The sequence below is a fragment of the Eucalyptus grandis genome, chromosome 3 (genome assembly GCF_016545825.1).
Source record: "Eucalyptus grandis isolate ANBG69807.140 chromosome 3, ASM1654582v1, whole genome shotgun sequence".
Classification (NCBI taxonomy): Eukaryota; Viridiplantae; Streptophyta; class Magnoliopsida; order Myrtales; family Myrtaceae; genus Eucalyptus; species Eucalyptus grandis.
In genome coordinates, this window is record NC_052614.1 from 68,569,260 (window position 1) to 68,587,549 (window position 18,290).

At 38.1% G+C, this 18,290-nt stretch overlaps 2 protein-coding genes and 2 long non-coding RNA genes across 4 annotated transcripts; all 4 read right to left on the reverse strand.

Annotated features, from left to right (window-relative positions):
* Nucleotides 1-332: 332 nt before the first annotated feature.
* Nucleotides 333-4,472, reverse strand: LOC108958875. Its single transcript, XR_005550032.1, has 2 exons — nucleotides 3,094-4,472; nucleotides 333-540 (listed from the first exon to the last, which is right to left on the reverse strand). It is a non-coding gene; the product is annotated as an uncharacterized LOC108958875 (long non-coding RNA).
* Nucleotides 4,473-5,848: 1,376 nt separating this feature from the next.
* LOC104440527 lies at nucleotides 5,849-7,013 on the reverse strand. The gene is made up of 2 exons (XR_005550028.1): nucleotides 6,807-7,013; nucleotides 5,849-6,271 (listed from the first exon to the last, which is right to left on the reverse strand). It is a non-coding gene; the product is annotated as an uncharacterized LOC104440527 (long non-coding RNA).
* Nucleotides 7,014-13,155: 6,142 nt separating this feature from the next.
* Nucleotides 13,156-14,876, reverse strand: LOC120292082 (calmodulin-binding protein 60 D-like). Its single transcript, XM_039309960.1, has 4 exons — nucleotides 14,522-14,876; nucleotides 13,963-14,072; nucleotides 13,602-13,805; nucleotides 13,156-13,260 (listed from the first exon to the last, which is right to left on the reverse strand). The coding sequence occupies exons 1-4, from the start codon at nucleotides 14,874-14,876 to the stop codon at nucleotides 13,156-13,158; spliced, it is 774 nt and encodes a 257-aa protein (XP_039165894.1).
* Nucleotides 14,877-15,943: 1,067 nt separating this feature from the next.
* On the reverse strand, nucleotides 15,944-16,948 carry LOC120292083. The gene has a single exon (XM_039309961.1). The coding sequence runs from the start codon at nucleotides 16,946-16,948 to the stop codon at nucleotides 15,944-15,946; it is 1,005 nt and encodes a 334-aa protein (XP_039165895.1).
* Between the last annotated feature and the right edge of the window lie 1,342 nt (nucleotides 16,949-18,290).

An 18,290-nucleotide genomic window follows, 5' to 3' on the forward strand; every position in this document is an offset into this window, starting at 1 on the left:
GTCTTTATTATGCATTTTGAACTCCTGACTCTTAGGAGATTTGATTTTGTTGTGAATTGAGAGAGGATAGCTTAGTTCACAACCAAAACGAATCCAGCATTAATAAATTCCAGTAAACGTTACCCAACTTGTGAAATATCTTATGACTGCGACCCGCAACATCAAACCAACCGTTTTAGCATCTCCAGATAAGATCCTCCTCACGTAAATGATTAGGTGCTGAGGATTGCTCCAATTTGACAAGAAAGGCATGCACTGCCTATCTAACACTGAATGTAATATTGCTTGGAGGATAAGCTCTATTCTACTGCTGAGTTTTAAGAGCAGATGCATCAGGATCAATGATTTTGTCGGCGTTTCTTTTCCCATTCAAAATAGAATATTTGTCAAGAGTCGATCCAATCACATCTTTTATCCAGAAGAAATCTGTGTCAAGCTAAAAAAAACAAAGAACGGCCACCGTGTCGCGGCTGGTTGGAGGGAACCGATCTTCATTTTCTTCTTCCATTATCTGATTCAAGTTCACCAAAGAATTTGTACCTGAAAGCTATATTGTGTTAGATGCATCTGTAGACTTCAAAAGAGAGTATTCTCGTCATGAGTCGAATGAAACACCCCTGGCACACCACTCACCAAAAGCAATTCCTTTGATTAAGAGATATTAGTTCTTGCACTATTAGAGTTTGACCTACACAAGTGGATTTGCATATCAAGCCATTGCATAATCTATGGAAATACTAGTCGGAGTCCATTCAGATCACAATTGATAGAAAATGGTTCAACCCTCTCCATTAGAGGGAGAGAGTAGGCCAAATTGGTGAAAGTGAATGGGTGGAGCACCAACTGAATAACTATCTAGCTTGCTTAAGCTGATAGTGTCAAATTCAATTAGACAACCAGTGAACTACTCTTCACTAAAATAGCTATTTTCCACTATGATTTGGTTCAGAAAATCTCAGCAGCAATCGACTTGCAGAGCATTCTGTAATAGTTTATTACAAGATCCACCATGTGTGAACTTTTTCTTGACACACTGTGCTACTTGCATGGAAAATGATTATTCATCAACGGTGGACTGAATCCATATTGTATTACCAGGAGTAGAGAGAGATTTTCCAATGGATTAGATCTTTACTTTATGTTTGAAAAGAACAGAAATTTCTATGAATACTTTGATCCCATCATTGTAACTAATGACAGATGACCCTTGTTATCCATCTAAATTTTGCACTTGCTGTTTGAGCAAAACTGTCTTGATTGTCAAGCTGCTACTCCTGAAATTTAGCAGCAATGAAATTGGTGAGCACAACCCCTTGCATATTCCTATGAAACAAACTTTCGGAGTTTAATTTTATGTGCCTGCACTTAATGTCACAAACTCAAGTTATTCATCTGTAGCACCTGCAATATCGTTACAGCCCTTGAAGAAAATGCAGGTTTTAAATGACAATATTTGTTGCTGTTTGGAAGAAAGGTCGGCTAATGAAAATGGCCGGTTGCCCAGTATGGTAACAAGCCACAAATATCACAATACTACATTGACTTGTACAAACTAAAAGTGTCGTTCTACTCATAAACAGGTAGGAAGAATCTAAGCGATTGTGGCTGTGAAATTCCACAATTTTAAGCTGGTTATGGAGGATTTTATCAAAAAAGGGTAATTCAAACATTTTCATCAAATGAACAATTTCGTAAGCTCTCTAGTGAGCTATAACATGCACTTACAAGCCTCTGAGAGTGCTAGTATGAACACTTAGAGGGGGTGAATAGGTGTTTAAAATAAATCTTGGCAAATATATGCGGAATAAAATGAACTTCAAACAAAGGAGTTATGGAAGAGAATAAGAACACATAAATTATAGTAGTTCGGCTTAATCCAAGCCTACGTCCACTCACCCATGCTAACAGATTTCTTGGCTAGATTCCACTATACAATCAACAAGGGATTACAACTTCAAGTGCAAACACTTAGTAGATCACACTATCTCACTAAGTCACTCTTTTGGTATTTCTCTCACGATCACAAACGTTTAAGCTCTCAAGAGACAAGTATATGATCGAAGGTCACTCAGACTTTGGAATTATAAATTCTATGCTCTATCTTTTACTTGCTCATCGATCCTTCATCTCCTTAAATACTCCTCCACTTCCAAACTAGCCGTTGGACAGTATCCCGGAGAATCGTCTTCCAATATACCCATTGGACAGCTCTGTATCTAGAAGATTTGGTAGCCGTTGAGTGACAAAGGTAGAATCCCAAATTTATTCCGATTGCCCATACAAACGGAATCTTGGTTTCCATAAGTAAAGCTTATTCGTATAGAAAGTTCTTGTCTTCAAGATCCAATCGTCAATCAATTAGATTGAATCAATCAAATCAATCTTGATGTGGAATCCAAATCAGATCACTAGCCGTTATATGATTAGGCTTGTATTACGTTCGTCGAATTACGGATGTAAAGTCTAAGAGCAATAGACTTTACAATCTGAGTCCGAGTGCGATAGACTTTGCAATCCGAGTCCGAACATATTCTCGCTTCGAACAGATTTAGCTTTAAGGTCCGTACACCGTTTGAATAAGTTCAGCTTGAGATAGAGTCTGTCTTCCGGTTCATCATTCACGTTCAGTCTGGGAATTTGTTAGAATTATCGACTTCGATGTAGAACAGACTTTGACACTAAAGTCGCAGTGCGTCTTCAGACTTTGACACGAAGTCTGGAAATCTTCAAAATATACTGGACATGTGTTACGTTCAGTCTTCGCGATCTTCAAACTTTGACAATATCCTTTACATGTTATATTATCTGCATGGTCTATTACTTAACCATCAAACATGTTAGTAGCCTTTGATTTATTTTGTCATCTTCAAAACATCATAAGGGATTTCCCTAACAGCCTCATCTCAGATTACACTTGAGACAGTGAAATCGAGCTATGACAATCAACATAGATCGAGCTACTACTGACAAATTCCCCACTATAAATGTATAGCTTTGATTTCCACTCCAACAAAAATTATGTGTTCCATTCGATATCGTCAAGACTCACTAAAATGTCCACGCAAGTATAAGATTGAATGACACAAAACACACCTTGAGAATAGGTCGAGAAGATCCGCCAACTAACCAGACGTTGAGCTTCTCGTTGTGCCAACGGAACAAGCTGCGAGCGGCCTCGGCGAGCGGCCAGTTGGCACGGACGGTGGCCAAGGATGAGCTCGTTGTCCTTCACATACTCTGGCAGCTCCCGGAACGACGCCAGCACGTACCGCGATGACGACGTCGTCCATCCGCAGCAGCTGGATGTTCAAGCAGTGCGAGTGGCATGAGAAGTAGAAGTGTTGGTGAGAATCGATGGCCCATCGTCTTCCGCCAGTGCCGTTGCTCTTGTTTTCCCTTCTCCATCTCCTCCTCCTCCTGCTCTTTCGCTGGTTGCTTCTTTATCGATTTCTGCTGAATTTGTTGGTCTCCTTCCTCTCCTCCCTCGCTCTATCTCGCTGTAGCCTTTTCCCCTTCTGTGGAGAATTCAGAGGATGAGGCCTTTGCTTTTGTTGGTAGGCCGATCGGAGAAGAAGATGAAGAAATCGTGGAGGCCTTTTTTGGCCCAATGTCAGCGTCTGCTTTGTATATCTTGAAATATATCTTTTTCAAGATTTAGATTTAAGATTTTTCATTTTGTGAAGAAAGGATTTTTTGCAAGTTTTATTGGGAATTTGTTAAGAAATCAGATAATAGAATACTTGGAAGTTTTGACGCTAAATCGAAATGTTTTTCGCTAGAATTGACCTAAAACAAAATCGAGGTTCTTAATTTTTATCATCCAGACAAAACTTCATCCATTTACTTATATATTTCGGAATAATGTTAGCCACACTAATTTTTTTTTAATATGATAGATTTGTGAATTGACGGTGACGATTAAGATTTGAACCGGTACCTTAATGAAAATCACGAAATATCTAAACAAAATTATCCATCGAATCGATGCCTATATTTTAATAAAATCTCATATATTTATGATCAAGAAGGAGTGTCAAAATCTGATCAAATTTTCTAAATAAAAAAAAAAAAAAATGTAGGAGCCTCTAGCCATCTATAAGAATTTAGTCTACTCGTGGTTGGCGAATTGTGTGGCCTAGAGCCAAAGAATAAGAGAAGATCTTTGATGAAGAGAGATTTTCGAATGCACCATCTTGGTGAAAGTGGCCGATATAAATAGGTCTTTGTGTGCTAGTAAAGAGCGTAGAACAAATGAGTGATTGGTTTTCGATCCGGTACCCTATTCCTTGGAATCAAACCAAACCGGGAGGACCGGTTCCCCTTTTTTGGGACTGGGGATTGGACCGAACAATCCTAGGAGCGGGAATAGGATCCAATCGGCCAATCCGATCCAATGGAACCAGCCACTTAACAAAAAATTATTAAAAAATAAAAAATACTAGAGTTATTATATATTTAGGGTTTATTGCTATTTAAAAGAAATTAAAGAATATATTTTTAAAAAAAAAAAAGTTAGTCCAGTTTGTCGGTTCGGTTTGGACCAATTCCACCCTAGAACTAGGAACCAAATTGAAAATCATCAATTCCATTTTTATGGAACGGAACTGGGAATTGGACCAACACCTTTGGAAACCGGACCAAATTGGTTGATTTGGTCCAATTTAGATGGTTTCCAGTCTGAGCATCCAATATGCTCACTCCTAGAACAAACTAAGTGCAAAGCCTCTTTTCATGCATCTAACTTTGTGAATCACTTTCCATTTACTACAGCCTCAACTCGTCCCAAACTGACACAAAGTTCTCCTTATTTTTACAAAACAAAATTACTTGCCCTTTATCCAAACTACATAAATAAATGGAAAGGAATTGTCAAATCTTCAGATCATAATTTTCCAAAAAAAAAAAAAAGAATGGTTCAATCATGTCTGCCGAAGGGCAAGAGTAGGCTAAAATGGTAAAAGTGAATGGGTAGAGCACTAATAAAATATCTCGCTTAATTAAGTCGATACATTTCAAATTCAATTTGACATCCAATGAGCGACTCTTCACTATAAAAGCTATTTACCACTTTGATTTCATTCAAAAAATCTTAGCAACAACTAGCTTTCAAAGTATTCTACAACGGTTTATTATAAGGTCCACCAATTTATGAACTTTTTCTTATATAGACGGACCTACTTCCATTGAAACATGAGTATCTATTGACATTGGATTGAATCCATATTGTATTACCAAACAGAGATTTTCCGATGGATTGCATCTTTAATTTCTTTTTCTTTTTCTATTGAATTCATCATCCAACACTTTAATTTTTATTCAAAAAGAAAGGTAATTTTTATCAATGCTTTGATCCACCATGCTATTCAATCACAGATGATTTTTGCCATCCATTCGACTGTGAAGCTCTTTCGACTGTCAAGCTACGGCTCCAACAAAATAAATTTTCCGAGTTTAACTTAACGTGCCTGCAATTAATGCCACAAACTTGAGTAATTCATTTGGGGCACCTGCAATTTCGATACAACACCAGAAGAGAATGAAGTTTTAATCTAGTTTCGAAGTCCAAGTCAAAATCTATTTTTAGCTAAAGAAAACTACCCACTAAGAGATAATCACTAAGTGAAACTTAAAAAAAAAAAAACGAGAAAGAATGAAAAAACAGATGGCATGCATAATTGTAGCCCCTAGATATAAATACCCATTTCTCTTTTGATCCTTTTATGTTTGTCATTATTTTGTTAAGCGAAAGAGAATCCAGCACCCATCGTAGCATTGATAGAATAAGACTAAATTCGATTGTGCATTTGAAATCAAGCAAACAATGTCATCAGACCAAAACATCAAAATGAGCATTCAATCACGGACATTAATCAGTCGAATCTTCTAGCCAAAGTTCGTACATCAAAAAGACCGATCGAGCATATTTGTCCACGCAAACAACCAATGAAGAAGAGATGCAACAAAAGAGTCTTCGACACCTCCAGCATATTCCGTTCCCATTATATCCAAAACATTCGAGTTCCACAGTATCATGTAACTCCATCACCAGTCAGAAAAGATAACAAACCCCTCAAACCCAGATCAGTTCCTATTCAGACAGATCCTTCCTCTTTCAGACACACTAAAAGCATCCCCCACCAAAAAAAAAAAAAAAAAAAACAGTAGAGAACTCAAAACAAAGCTGATTAATTAACAACATATGGTCTTTCAGAACCACGAAGCCCCAATCTCAACTCTCTCCGCTGCTGCAATTTGCATTCGCCTTCTCGCTCTTGCAAAACAAATCCAAGTGTACATAAACTCAGGGCGAAAGGCAAGATCTCAACATGTACGGGACAAGTAGACAATGCCTCATGCATGACGGTTCTCGACGACCAAGTAACGAATCAGTAATCATCTCTTATGGTCGACTAGTCAAAAAAAAACATGCAAATCACACTAGAACACTCTCAGATTGACTGATAACAGAAGCAAATCAACACTGGAAGTCACGTGGGCAAAACATCGAACACCTGATGGAGATGAAATTCGAAGTGCTCGGAACAGAGTAGTCAACAAATCATCGGTGAGGAGTATAGAGTGAGATGTTCATTTTAAACATTACAAGACACAAAATCGACGAATCGGAGGACAGGCGTGCACGGAAACATGCTCGGCTAAAACCAAAATCGAGCATTAGTAGAGGGATACGTTGCCGGAGCCGTCCCTGGTCGAGATTGATGATCGCCCGAAGGAGAGAGATCGTAATGGACGGTAAAGCCGAGACCTAGAACCGTCAAAGGGAGGAATAGACCTAGATTCTGTACCTCGGCAGCAATGACTCTGAAACTGGGGCGATCGGAGCCTCTTCACGGTGGCAGAACTGGCGGCGATCGACCGCGGAATTGCTGATATCTTTGCGTCTGTGCTCTCTGCGATGACTGCGTGCGTCGGTGGCCGGCGATGGACGATCCGCGGCGGCTACCGCAGGCCCGACGGGGATGGAGAGGGGTATCACCATGAGAAGCGGCAGAACCCCGAGAGAGTTGGACTGGCTTAATGGGCTTGTGGGTTTAATGGGTTTGATCTCTGGGCCGAGGCGTCCTCTGATGATGGGCTTGGCGTGGCCCAGGCTGTTATTATGGATCATGTCTGGGCTGTGCGAATCGGACAAGGCCCTTTCAATTATGACCAAATTGGAGCCTTTTTTTTTTTTTTATTGTTGTTTTCTTTCTTTTTATTATTTATTTCTTCTGAAAGGAAACAATTTTTTTTGGGGAAAAAGCCACCAAAAACTCACCTTTGCTTGGAGTGACACATTTACCCGAACTTTGTTTTGTGACGTAAAAATCCCAGAAGTTTACTTGTGACACATTTACCCTATTAAAGGGTATTTTCGTCTTATCATTTCTGTTTTTTTTCTTGTTCTTTTTCTATTTGATTTTTTTTCTTCTCTCTTCCCTCCACCGGCCATGGCGGAGGAAGCCGGCGTCGGGCAGGGCTGCCCTCGCCCGACGCCAACGAGGTCGACGCCGGCGAGGGCAGTCTCGGCGGATGCCGGGCTTCTCGCCACGGCGGAGGGAAGAAAGAAGAAGAAGAAAAAAAAAGAATTTTTTTTTTAAAAGTAAAAAGACCAAAATACTCTTATGATTTAGGGTAAATGTGTCACACAAATGAAAGTTCGAGATTTTTTATGTCACAAATAAAAGTTTGGGGTAAATGTGTCACGGTTAGCAAACTTTGAGATTTTTCACGTCACAAAACAAAGTTCGGGGTAAATGTGTCACCTGGGTAAAGTTTGGGTTTTTGGTGGCTTTTTTCCTTTTTTTTTTGAAGGTTCAAGAAAAATCCCATCTTGTTTGAAAAGAGTTGACATTCGAAAGTCGTGGGATGTCCAAAAGCTCATTTTATATTGCGATTTAAGATAGAAGAAGATTGACTTGCATACTTGTATAGCAGCAAATTTACTATGACACTTTGACTATGGTGATGAATTTTTTTGTTTATAAAAATCTCTTATAAAAACAATCCCAAGCTATTAATTTAGTTCTCTAGTCTATGCATAATGAGTCTACACACAAATATTAAATTCCTTTGCCGGTTAAATACACAAAGTTTCCAATTTTATACTCCCAAACCACCTCAAAAGAAATTGTAGCAAATATATAGATAGATAGATCAATCATACATTTGGAAAAGTGGTTAGTATTTTATAATATATTTATTAATCTTTAAAAAATTAGTTAAACTATTGATACATAAAATTGAGAGAACATGGATGTCGGTTGTACTTAGCCTTTAGTAGGATAGACCACTTATAAAGGCTGAAGGTACTCAATGGCCAAAAACGAGAAAACGAAGCTAGCAGTAATAGTCAAAAGGTTGAGTTTCAAAGTTTATTATCGACGTTCTTTTCATTTCACGAAAAACCAATAATTTGTAAATATTTTTCTAAAAATAGTTATTTGTATTGGTTAAAATTTTCATTGTTAACAATAATCTTTGCCCAAATATTTTCTTTAATGATAAAGTGCTTTTCATTAATTAATATTTGCAAGCAATAGAAATAAATATTTTTAGAGAAATATTTCAAATTTTTGATTTTTCACGAAATATGTACATATAAACAAATCCAAGGTTTTACCACTACCTTGGCTTTTCATTAATTAATATTTGCGATAGTTTTGGCTCTCTCCCCTTACGCAAGGAGAGGAGTTCGAATCCCCTCACGGTCTCTTGGGAACTTAAGTGTGACGCTGGGGGTAATGGGTCCTCCTGCTTACATGTCACCCAGGTTTATTCTCCGGCTGCCGTGCGGGGTTCCTAGGTAACAAAAAAAAAAAAAAAAATCCAAGGTTTTCATTAGATTGATAATTTTTTCACACAAGGTTTTTCCTTCCGTCACTTTCTTTCTCCAAAATATCTTCTCTTTTTTCTCTCTCTAATTAAAGGGTTTATATCAGTGCCACCATTTTGTACCCGTTAGTGTGGGTGACGAAAGCCACTAACAACCATCGGTAGCAGCTTCAACTCATTGATAGGGCCTTGCTCGGTTCATTTTGGACATCTTTTATGGACAAGCCCAGCCCATTCGACATCCAATATAACAATAACAACAACAACAACAACAACAATAATAATAAAAAGAACTCCACCTCTCTAGCACCAGGAATGCTAAAGATGAGAAATAAAAAATAATAGAAAGTTAATAAATTTCATGAGCCATCAAGAGCTCGAAAACCCGGTAATTGACCCTCGCATTTCTCAGGCACGAGTTAAATGGGGTTAGTCCTTGGACATATTTTTCTAATTTTGATTTTAGGCTTGTTCAGGCTACAAACCTCGGGGACCCGAGATGCTATTACCAAAAATAAGCAAAGTAGAGAATATAATTTGATGCAATGAGACGTAAAGGGCACATAGAGATATGCAGATAAGAATGGAGGCAAACCAGTGTCGATGAAAGCATGGTGTAAAGTATATTTTAAGTTTAGTAACTACTTTCACTCTATTGATATGACACTTTGCAATAGTTATATGTATAAAAAAAATGGTTTGCTCATCATATATTTAGCTATATACTTCCATTTGAAATTAAAATTTGATAGGCCATGAAATCACTACAAAGTAAATTTCCACATAGGACCAATCTAGTGCTCCCTCGTCCATAAATTGCCATAAGGGATTTGGGAGCAAATGAGAAATATGATTAGGAATATTATAATGAAAGATGTCAAGTTTTGAAGCTCGTGTCAAAGATTTGAACAAGCACAAAGGAAGTTGAGACAGGAGAGGAGGGATCGATAATGAGTTAACATGGAGATACGTTGGAGTTATAGATTTCTTCATATTGGAAAGCCATTGACATCAATCGTTACCTATAAAATGATTAAATATGATTTTATCAAATGGTGTTTACCAATAAATTTAGACCTTGAAGGAATTTAGATGTGGATTTACCCTATATATATATATGGAAGGAAAAAGAACTTCCACAGTGTCTCTATTTTCATCAACTCAATTCAAAAATAAATAAAAAAATGGAAAGAAAGAAACTTCCAATTTAGTGTCTATTGATGGATGAATTACTAGTTACGAAAATCCAATTATATATGTTAAGTTCATTTATGGTGTTTCGAACGAAATTTCTCAGATGAATTGAACATTTTGATTTGGTAGTTGACATTATTGGATAAATCTTCTCCAGATTTTAAAAGATCCCAATCCATTTTTCCAATTTGCGTAAGCACAGGGGTTAGTCCGCGTTGCTTGACCAATTTTCCAAGTCGTTAAGGGGAAGCCATCATATCGTGTGACTCATGAGGAAATTAAACGGCGCAAGCAACTGTGGAACGGACCGATTACACAAGCTTTGTTAGAATAACTGGACAGGTAGGATCCATTGGGTAACATTTTCGTTATCGAGAACAATTTTTGTTTAGAAATGATTTTTTTTTCAATTCTACCCTCCGAATGATTTTCTGAGCATTCGAACGCGTTTGACAACTATACAAAAATTTTATTTTTGGAATAGAAAAAGAACATGAATGTTTGGTATGACCCTCAAAATTTTTTTATGACATAGATTTTTTTTTTTTTAAATTCAGTAATTTTTTGAGATTTTTCTAATTATTTTTTCATTTTTTTCTTCATTTTCCTCCTCTAACCAGTTGTTAGGCCAATCACCGAGTCTCAGTGATAGACGACAACCTTGTCTAGCAACAACAAGGTTAGCCTCGCCCTAACCGGGCAAGAGCGAGGATGAATGCCAACCCTCCTGAGGCCAGTGAGCCAATGAGGTCACTAGACCTTTGTCTCTAGCAAGTTGCCAACCATTATTAAACCTTGGCAATCGGCTAGAGTAGTAAGAAGAATAAAAGAAGAAAAGGAAAATGATCTATTTTAGAAATTTTTCCCATGAACAAAGAAGCATATTTCTTTTATTTCTTGTTTTTATTCCAAATTTATTCCTTGTCTACTTTTCTATTCTGAAAAATAGAAAAATTAATCGATATCACCAAATAGATTTTTATTCTTTTTCTATTCTAGGAAATAAAAGAGCAAAAAAATAGAAAAACAGAAGTGTTACCAAATGGAGCTTTAAAAGAATCCAATAACTTACTCACCCTAGTCATAAAAATTGAAAGAACTAAGTAAATTTGGCGAGACGTTAACAATTTAATAACTAGTTACCTAATAAGTAAGTTATTAGTCATACCTTTTGTATTTATCAACAATGTTTAAAAATTACTAAAAATTTGAAAAATTTATAAATCCTGGAAAATTTTCAACTTTTTCTCTAATTGGAAGCTAGATTCCTCTCTTATATAGCAAATAAGCAACCTTTAATCTCGTTCGATTCTAAAACTTACGCCATGCAAGCATCCTTTTGATATGGTTCAATGCGTCACTTATCACCATGTGAGAGACAAAATCCAGTTTAGCAGCAATTCAAACAAGAAAACTTGCATGATTAAAACACGCACGCAATATCATGGTTTTGTCAAGAATGGAGGATAGGAGGTATCTACATATTATTTGACCGTGTCTATTATATTCTTTTCACGGCTCGATTCTTCGGCTCGCACTAATTAAGTAAGCAGCCTCACCGTGATGATTTTGTTCCATTAAGAACAGTGATGATGTTATTATATTTCATGTCATTGTCATTACCTTTTTTTTTTCTGCTAAATCATTTCATGCGACACCTAACCCACATAGATAACGTAATTTTTAGCAACTTGATGCATTGCAACAAGCATGATAATCATTAATATTCTTAATCTAAAACTCGTCTTCTCTTGCTCTAACATCATGGATTGATGGTGGTTCCATATGATATATATGATGAGATCATAGTGGACTACGACACAACATAGCCCTGGCCTTGTAACGTTGCTTTCGCCAATCCCATGATGCTGTGCTAGCATGAAGCAACTAATGTAAGTTTACATGATCTGTGTTAGAATTGGGTCCACTTACATTGTTCAAATTGACGTTATAAGCCAAAAAGAAAAAGAAAACGATTTGGAGATAAGCCTCTGGAATACGCATGACGTGTAGTAAACAACACTAGCACCGAACTATAAGCCATCACAAATTAGGATTTTAAGCTTTCATCTGATATTCATAGCTGGCATGGAACCGCCATGCTCTTTGTTTATAAAGCAAGCATAGTCCTAAATAATCCTCACTAAGTGCCTAACCATCGGTATGTTAACCGTCATTTTATGGTCGACAGTAATCCCTAAAGTGAAGCTAAAACCTTCTTCGTTGCTCATGTTTTAACCTTCAAAATCGATCATGTAAAGATCACTATTTACCTAATTGGATTGAACTGTACAAGATAACCTTGTCATGAAGAATTCTTCTTCCTATTGATCTTCTCCATACCACTAATATACAATCACTAGACGTACCAAATACTTGCATTTTTTTTTTTTTTTTTGCAGATGATGCACAAATATCAGTTTACAATGGGGCTATCGATTAAACAGAGGTTCCTTTTGGCTCGTATCCAATGTCCTATGCGTTCAAATTATGGAGCAGAGATCAGACAACCCACGAATGGCTCCTACCCGAAAAGCGAAAGATTTTCCAATCTCTACAAATGAGACTTTACAAGCTCCTAATGGAAATTTGAAGTGACCCGAATATTTCACATCTCTTTGCCCAATCACAAAGAAGATTCATGCTTAATATGATTTGCTACTTCACATTATTGAATCCGCAAATATGGAGCACTAGGAAGAATATTATTGGCTCCACGCAAGACCGCATGGGGAAAAAATTATTGGAAGTGAGAATGGTCTTGAACCAACACATGTATTTGGTCCTCCATTAGGCATGGTTTCTATCACGATGACTTTCCTAAAATTTTGTTCATGCAATGCCGCCATACCCACATAAAAGTCTCCAGGTGCAAAGCCCACAAAATCTTTCTCCATTATATAAGTCTGAAAATGTTTTCTGGGATAAAAACGAAACGAGGGACAAGATCAGGTCCTGTTTATTCCATGGTAGAAGCATATCATCTTGAACTGGAAAAGTTTAAGTCATTAAAGCATAACAACTGTCATCGGCATGGAGTTCATGTCATGAGAAACTGTACCTTGTTGGCAGTTCTCACCATTCCCCGCATCATGGGAAACATACTATGGCCAGTTTAGAAGAGTGCTAAACTGACTTGGCGATAACATTGGAGTCCAGCATATCGGAATGGCATTCTGAGATTTGGTCATAGTTCTGGTAGGCAATTTCCGATAGGGATTCAAGGTAGACCTGCAGAACGGATTTAAGAAGAAAGTTATCTCGCATTCAAGAGGAAAGTCATACCCTATCATTGCACTGGCAATATCTATGTAGAAAGGAACAACCAAGGAAATCTTTCTAATGATAAGATCACTAAATTTTTCTCTCTACCACAGTTCACACATGAAACAAGCTGCAAATTGTCGTTAAGTCAGACCATATTAAGAAATTTATGTCATTTCATATCAATGCGATTTTTCTTTGTTTGTCTGTTCCTTAGATCAACGCTAGAAAGCTCTGGTTTCCTTGCATTTAAGCATGCTCCAAAATCATGAATGTGGCAGATTGTGGCAATACATTGAGCCTCTAACCTTTTGACCTCTGGAAAGTGATTCCACACCGGAGAATTGTGCATTACGGACGAGTCCTTTGAGCTCATAGTTCCAGTTGAAGTGAATGCCAAGGGATCGGCCTACATCAAAATAGTAAACATATTGTTTGTCATCAGAGACACATAACGTGGCATGCTCCAAAGTATGTTTCCACATAGCACCGGAGATTCCGCCGCCCACGATCTAAAATTTAGATGAGTCATCAAGAAGTAAGTAAAGAAAAACAAAGATTTAATGTTAAGGGACTATTGTGACAGTAGCAAAACATAACAGACGAAAAGGCGGACTTTATATTTCTCAATCTTGATCCCAAGGAAAGAAAGTGGACAAAATCTCGGACTCTGATGATCCTAGCTCCGGTCAATTGTTTGTGCGCCTGTCCACCCATCACCACTCCGACCAGTCTCCATACGTAGTCACTCAGTAAAAGTGGGAAATTCTTCTTGGCAACTATAGAAAGCATAAGAAACAGAAACTTCACAACAAGTACAGCATTGTAAATCTCAGAGTTAAATTGCTTGCTGAAAAGGTTGTAGCATAAGAATTACTAATTGACTTTCGCATTGTGTTTATATCTAGAAAGGTACCAGCCTCTAATTAATGATGGTTTTAGCCTACACAGCTCTGGATACTAGCTGTCTTGTTTGTGGTAGTTTCAGATGATGTGTTTTAAACAGAGACTAGACAATAGCAGTTTCTTTGAAGACTCACATTCTCCACGGCTATCCTCAACAGTAAAAGCCTCGATATGGCTCCACGGATGTGCATTGAAGCATAGCATCTACAGGCAACCTTAAGTCCAAGCTTGTATTTGCCACTCTATGTCCTGCTTGAATCCTGCATAAAAGTGAAATCGCCTAATGTGCCCATCCCTCCTTCTAGTGTCACTAGCAAATCACCAGATAGAAGTGGCTTTCTCTTGTCAGGTCCCTCTGATATTATGTGGCTTTCCAAGTGTTCCCTTGTCCAATCAACTTCCTCAATATCACCATCAAATACAACAACGTTCAACTTAGCTGTTGATCCTGGCCCGCTCTGCACAACATCTCCAGTTTCTAGATTTAGCAAAGCAACTCGAATGGCTGCTCCTTGATCTCCCTGAACTTTTTTCTCAGTGAATAAGTGTGAGGACATGTTGGTCATGAAATGAAGTTGAAAAGATTTCTCCTTCAGAGAAGGTGGTTTGGGCATCGTGAACCTCGACGAGAAAAGTTCATTTCGAGAGAAATTTGAGAGGCTCATGGCCACCGCCATCTAATCATGTATTGGTCACTAGTGCACTATGAAGAGGAGGTGGACTGCTAACCAAGATTCGGGAATTAATATGAAATTTAGTCTGTTACGTTTTCTTAATTGTCTCAAAACAAGACACGAGCTGAAATAAAGGCAGGGAAACTTGACCATACATACTAGATCAAAGAAAACTTTAACAGGTAGGAATTAAGCCGGCATGGCATACCAACCAGTCAAAAGCAAAGTACAAACAGAAACTAAATCCCACAAATGATTGCGATGCGTGAACCTGTAACTCACAGGCAATAAAGAGCATTTGAGGGAACTAACACAATGAGCAAAAACTAGGTGAGCTTACCATTTTGTGCTTGCTCCGTGGATGTCCCACGATACTGTATTAGGAGAGTTACATTTCCAGTCTTGCTCAGGATCAACAAAATCATCATGGTTGTCACTAAGATGTTCGAAATCGATAGGTTTTATCAGTCCTGACTCCAACTTTCTAACTTGTCCATCATCATTGCATTTGCCATTATGTATAGATAGTCATCCAATATACCGGCCAGGGATCCACCTGACTTCCTGGATTGGGCAGTTTCTGATGCATTGCGACACTCCAAGCATGAAAAAGAACTACAAGGTTGGCTTAGAATCAGAAGAGCATACTTTCGAAGTATAGGAAGGCCATTACCATTTTGCTCCCACCATTCATTTATCATAAGACAATCATTATTTAAGATATGGCGACTCTGGATTGGAAATTAATAGAAAATCAGAGTCTGATCAAAAGGGTGTGGAAGGATTTCTTTTCCAGACCACATGCTTCGTGAGGGGTAGATATTCCATAATTCCAGAATTCGAATGTGCTATTTTGAATTTAAAAGTTGCAACTAAATGAGGAAATACACAGATTCTGAATACAATGATGAGACGATCACCTTCTGGCTACATTAGGAGTAGATCATCTTAACTTAAAGATAGTGAAGAAATCTAAGCAAACAAGAGTCCTTATAGGGATGAGATGCTCTAGACGTTGTTTTTGCTGCAGATGTGAACAAGTTTGGCCCTCTTTTTATATACTGTAGCACCTACTCCATGAAAGCTTCCTGATCTTCGTCAGCAACCATATTTTGTAGCACATAATCAATTCCGTCTTTTATTTGTTCATTCTCCTGAAAATTGTCACTTAAAAAGTAGGACGAATTTAGAGAAGCTGCAGCCACATGCACTGGATGGATTAGTTTAGCACGCATGCCATAGTAAAGCTTCCGTATGCACTCATATTTGCCATCATCACTGTCAGAAAGACCCTCTAGAGATTCTCTCACTCTCTCCATCAATTCATACAAGTATGGAGTTGCTGAATTAGTATTATGAGACAAACAATAAACTCCAAATAGTGGTTCCAAAACTTGCAACACCTCCTGGCATTGGCTCCAAAATTGGGGGCTTTCAACAATAAACACGACTTTGCTCGCTGTTTCTTCCTCAAGATGTCCTGACTCTCTCCATTCAGTAGATGCAACCAAACGTTGTATCTCTGATTTTGCATTGTGAATACACTGAACCATTCTAAAGTTTGCGGCTAAACCATTAGGAAGAACATCTCCCAATTCCCTTTTGCCTCCAAATTTCACGGACAGGGACAAAGATTCGGCATACTCGTGCAGATAATCATTCGCCAATTTAACATCGCACATCGTCCTTCCAAACCATTTGACCTGTTGAAAGATATATGCGAAAAGCAACTGAATGCCTTGAGCAGCACAAAATGTCATGTAGGTACCTGGATGCCTTTGGAAAAGCGTCTTCTGGAGGGGCTCATGGTTACGCAGATCATTACTGATGAACTGTACAACTTTGTGAAGTCCTATTTCATCCATTGTAGATTGCAATTGATCCACAACAGACCTTTCTGTCAACTCATCCTTCGGAAGTTCAATGGTATTCACTAGGATTGCACCCTTTAGAGAGTGAAAAATGATGTTCAAGAAGGATCTACCGTGAACATCAACCCAACTATCTAAAATTACCATGCACCCCATTGAAGCACATGATCTCTTGACAGCATCTACATACTGCCCGACTTCCATACTCAATTTGGCGATAGGCTTTGTGGCAAGCATGGAAGAATCCTACCCACGGTCTATTGAAATATTGTTGCACACGACATGTTTTGCAAGCAACTCATCTAGGCAATCATGTCCACATTCAAAATGTGGATGTTTACTTCCTATACCAATCTTTCAAAATTATGAGCTAGATCAAGTAGATGATAAAAGTAAAGTTTGTCTTTGCCATTCTAGTGATTCAAGTAGCATATTGATAAGATGGCGGCGGCTATCAAATGGCCCTCTCAAATTTCTCTAAGAACGAGCTATTGTCTTTTACAGTTTCACAGAACCCAACCTACCAGCTCTGAAGGATAAATCTTTTGGACTTTGTTTCATGACCAGCATGCCCTCACACTTATTCATTAACGCAAAGTTTCAGGGAGATCAAGGTTTGAGTTGCTTTGCTAAATTTAGAAACTGGACACATTATGCGGAGCGGACCAGGATCAGCTTCTAAGTTGAGTTTTGTTGTACTTGGTGGTGAATCTGAGGAAGTTGATCCAAAATGGGATCAATTGGAAAGCCACATAATATCAAGAGGGTCTGAAGAGAGAAAGACAATTTTGTCTGGTGATCTGGTTGTGAACCTAGAAGGAGAGACAACCACATTAGGTGATTTCACTTTCACGCAGGATTCGAGCAAGACGAGGAGTGGGAAATACAGACTCGGAATTAAGGTCGCTTGTCGATACTATGCTGCGACACATATCCACGGGGCCGTATCCGACGCTTTCATTATTGAAGATAGCTGTGGAGAATATGAGTAGTCAAAGTAACTGCTATTCGTCTAGCCTTTGTTTAAAACACATCATCTAAAACTTCTACAGATAGCGAGTATCCAGAATTGTGTAGGGTAAAAGCATTGTTGGTTAAAGGCTAGTACTTTTGTAGATTTAAAGATAATGCAACAAAATCAATTAGTCATTCTTATGCGACAACCTTGTCTACAAGCAATTTAACTTCATAGGAGACTTATGATGCAGAACTTGTTGTGATGTTTCTGCTTCTCATGCTTTATATAGATGTCAAAAAACATTTTCCACTTCTACGAAGTGACCATGTGTGGAGATTAGTCGGAGTGGCGATGGGTGGACAAGTGCACAAACTATTGACGAGAGCTGGGATCATCATAGTACGAGATTTTTTCCACCTTCTCTCCTTGGATGAAACAAGACTAAGAAATGTAAAGTCCCGCCTCTTAGACTATTATGTTTTGCTACTGTCCCGATAGGGCCTTAACATTGAATCTTTGTTTTTCTATATTTAGTTCTTGATGATTTATTTCAATTTCAGATCGTGGGTGTTGGAATCTCCGATGCCA

Coding starts and splice junctions, on each gene's coding strand:
- LOC120292082 (XM_039309960.1), bottom strand. CDS start 14,876: ATGGCGGTGGCCATGAGCCTCTCAAATTTCTCTCGAAATGAACTTTTC. Junction 14,073..14,521: donor GAGAAAGCCACTTCTATCTG/GTGATTTGCTAG, acceptor TGCTTTCTATAG/TTGCCAAGAAGAATTTCCCA. Junction 13,806..13,962: donor CCGGAGCTAGGATCATCAGA/GTCCGAGATTTT, acceptor TCTAAATTTTAG/ATCGTGGGCGGCGGAATCTC.
- LOC120292083 (XM_039309961.1), bottom strand. CDS start 16,948: ATGGAAGTCGGGCAGTATGTAGATGCTGTCAAGAGATCATGTGCTTCA.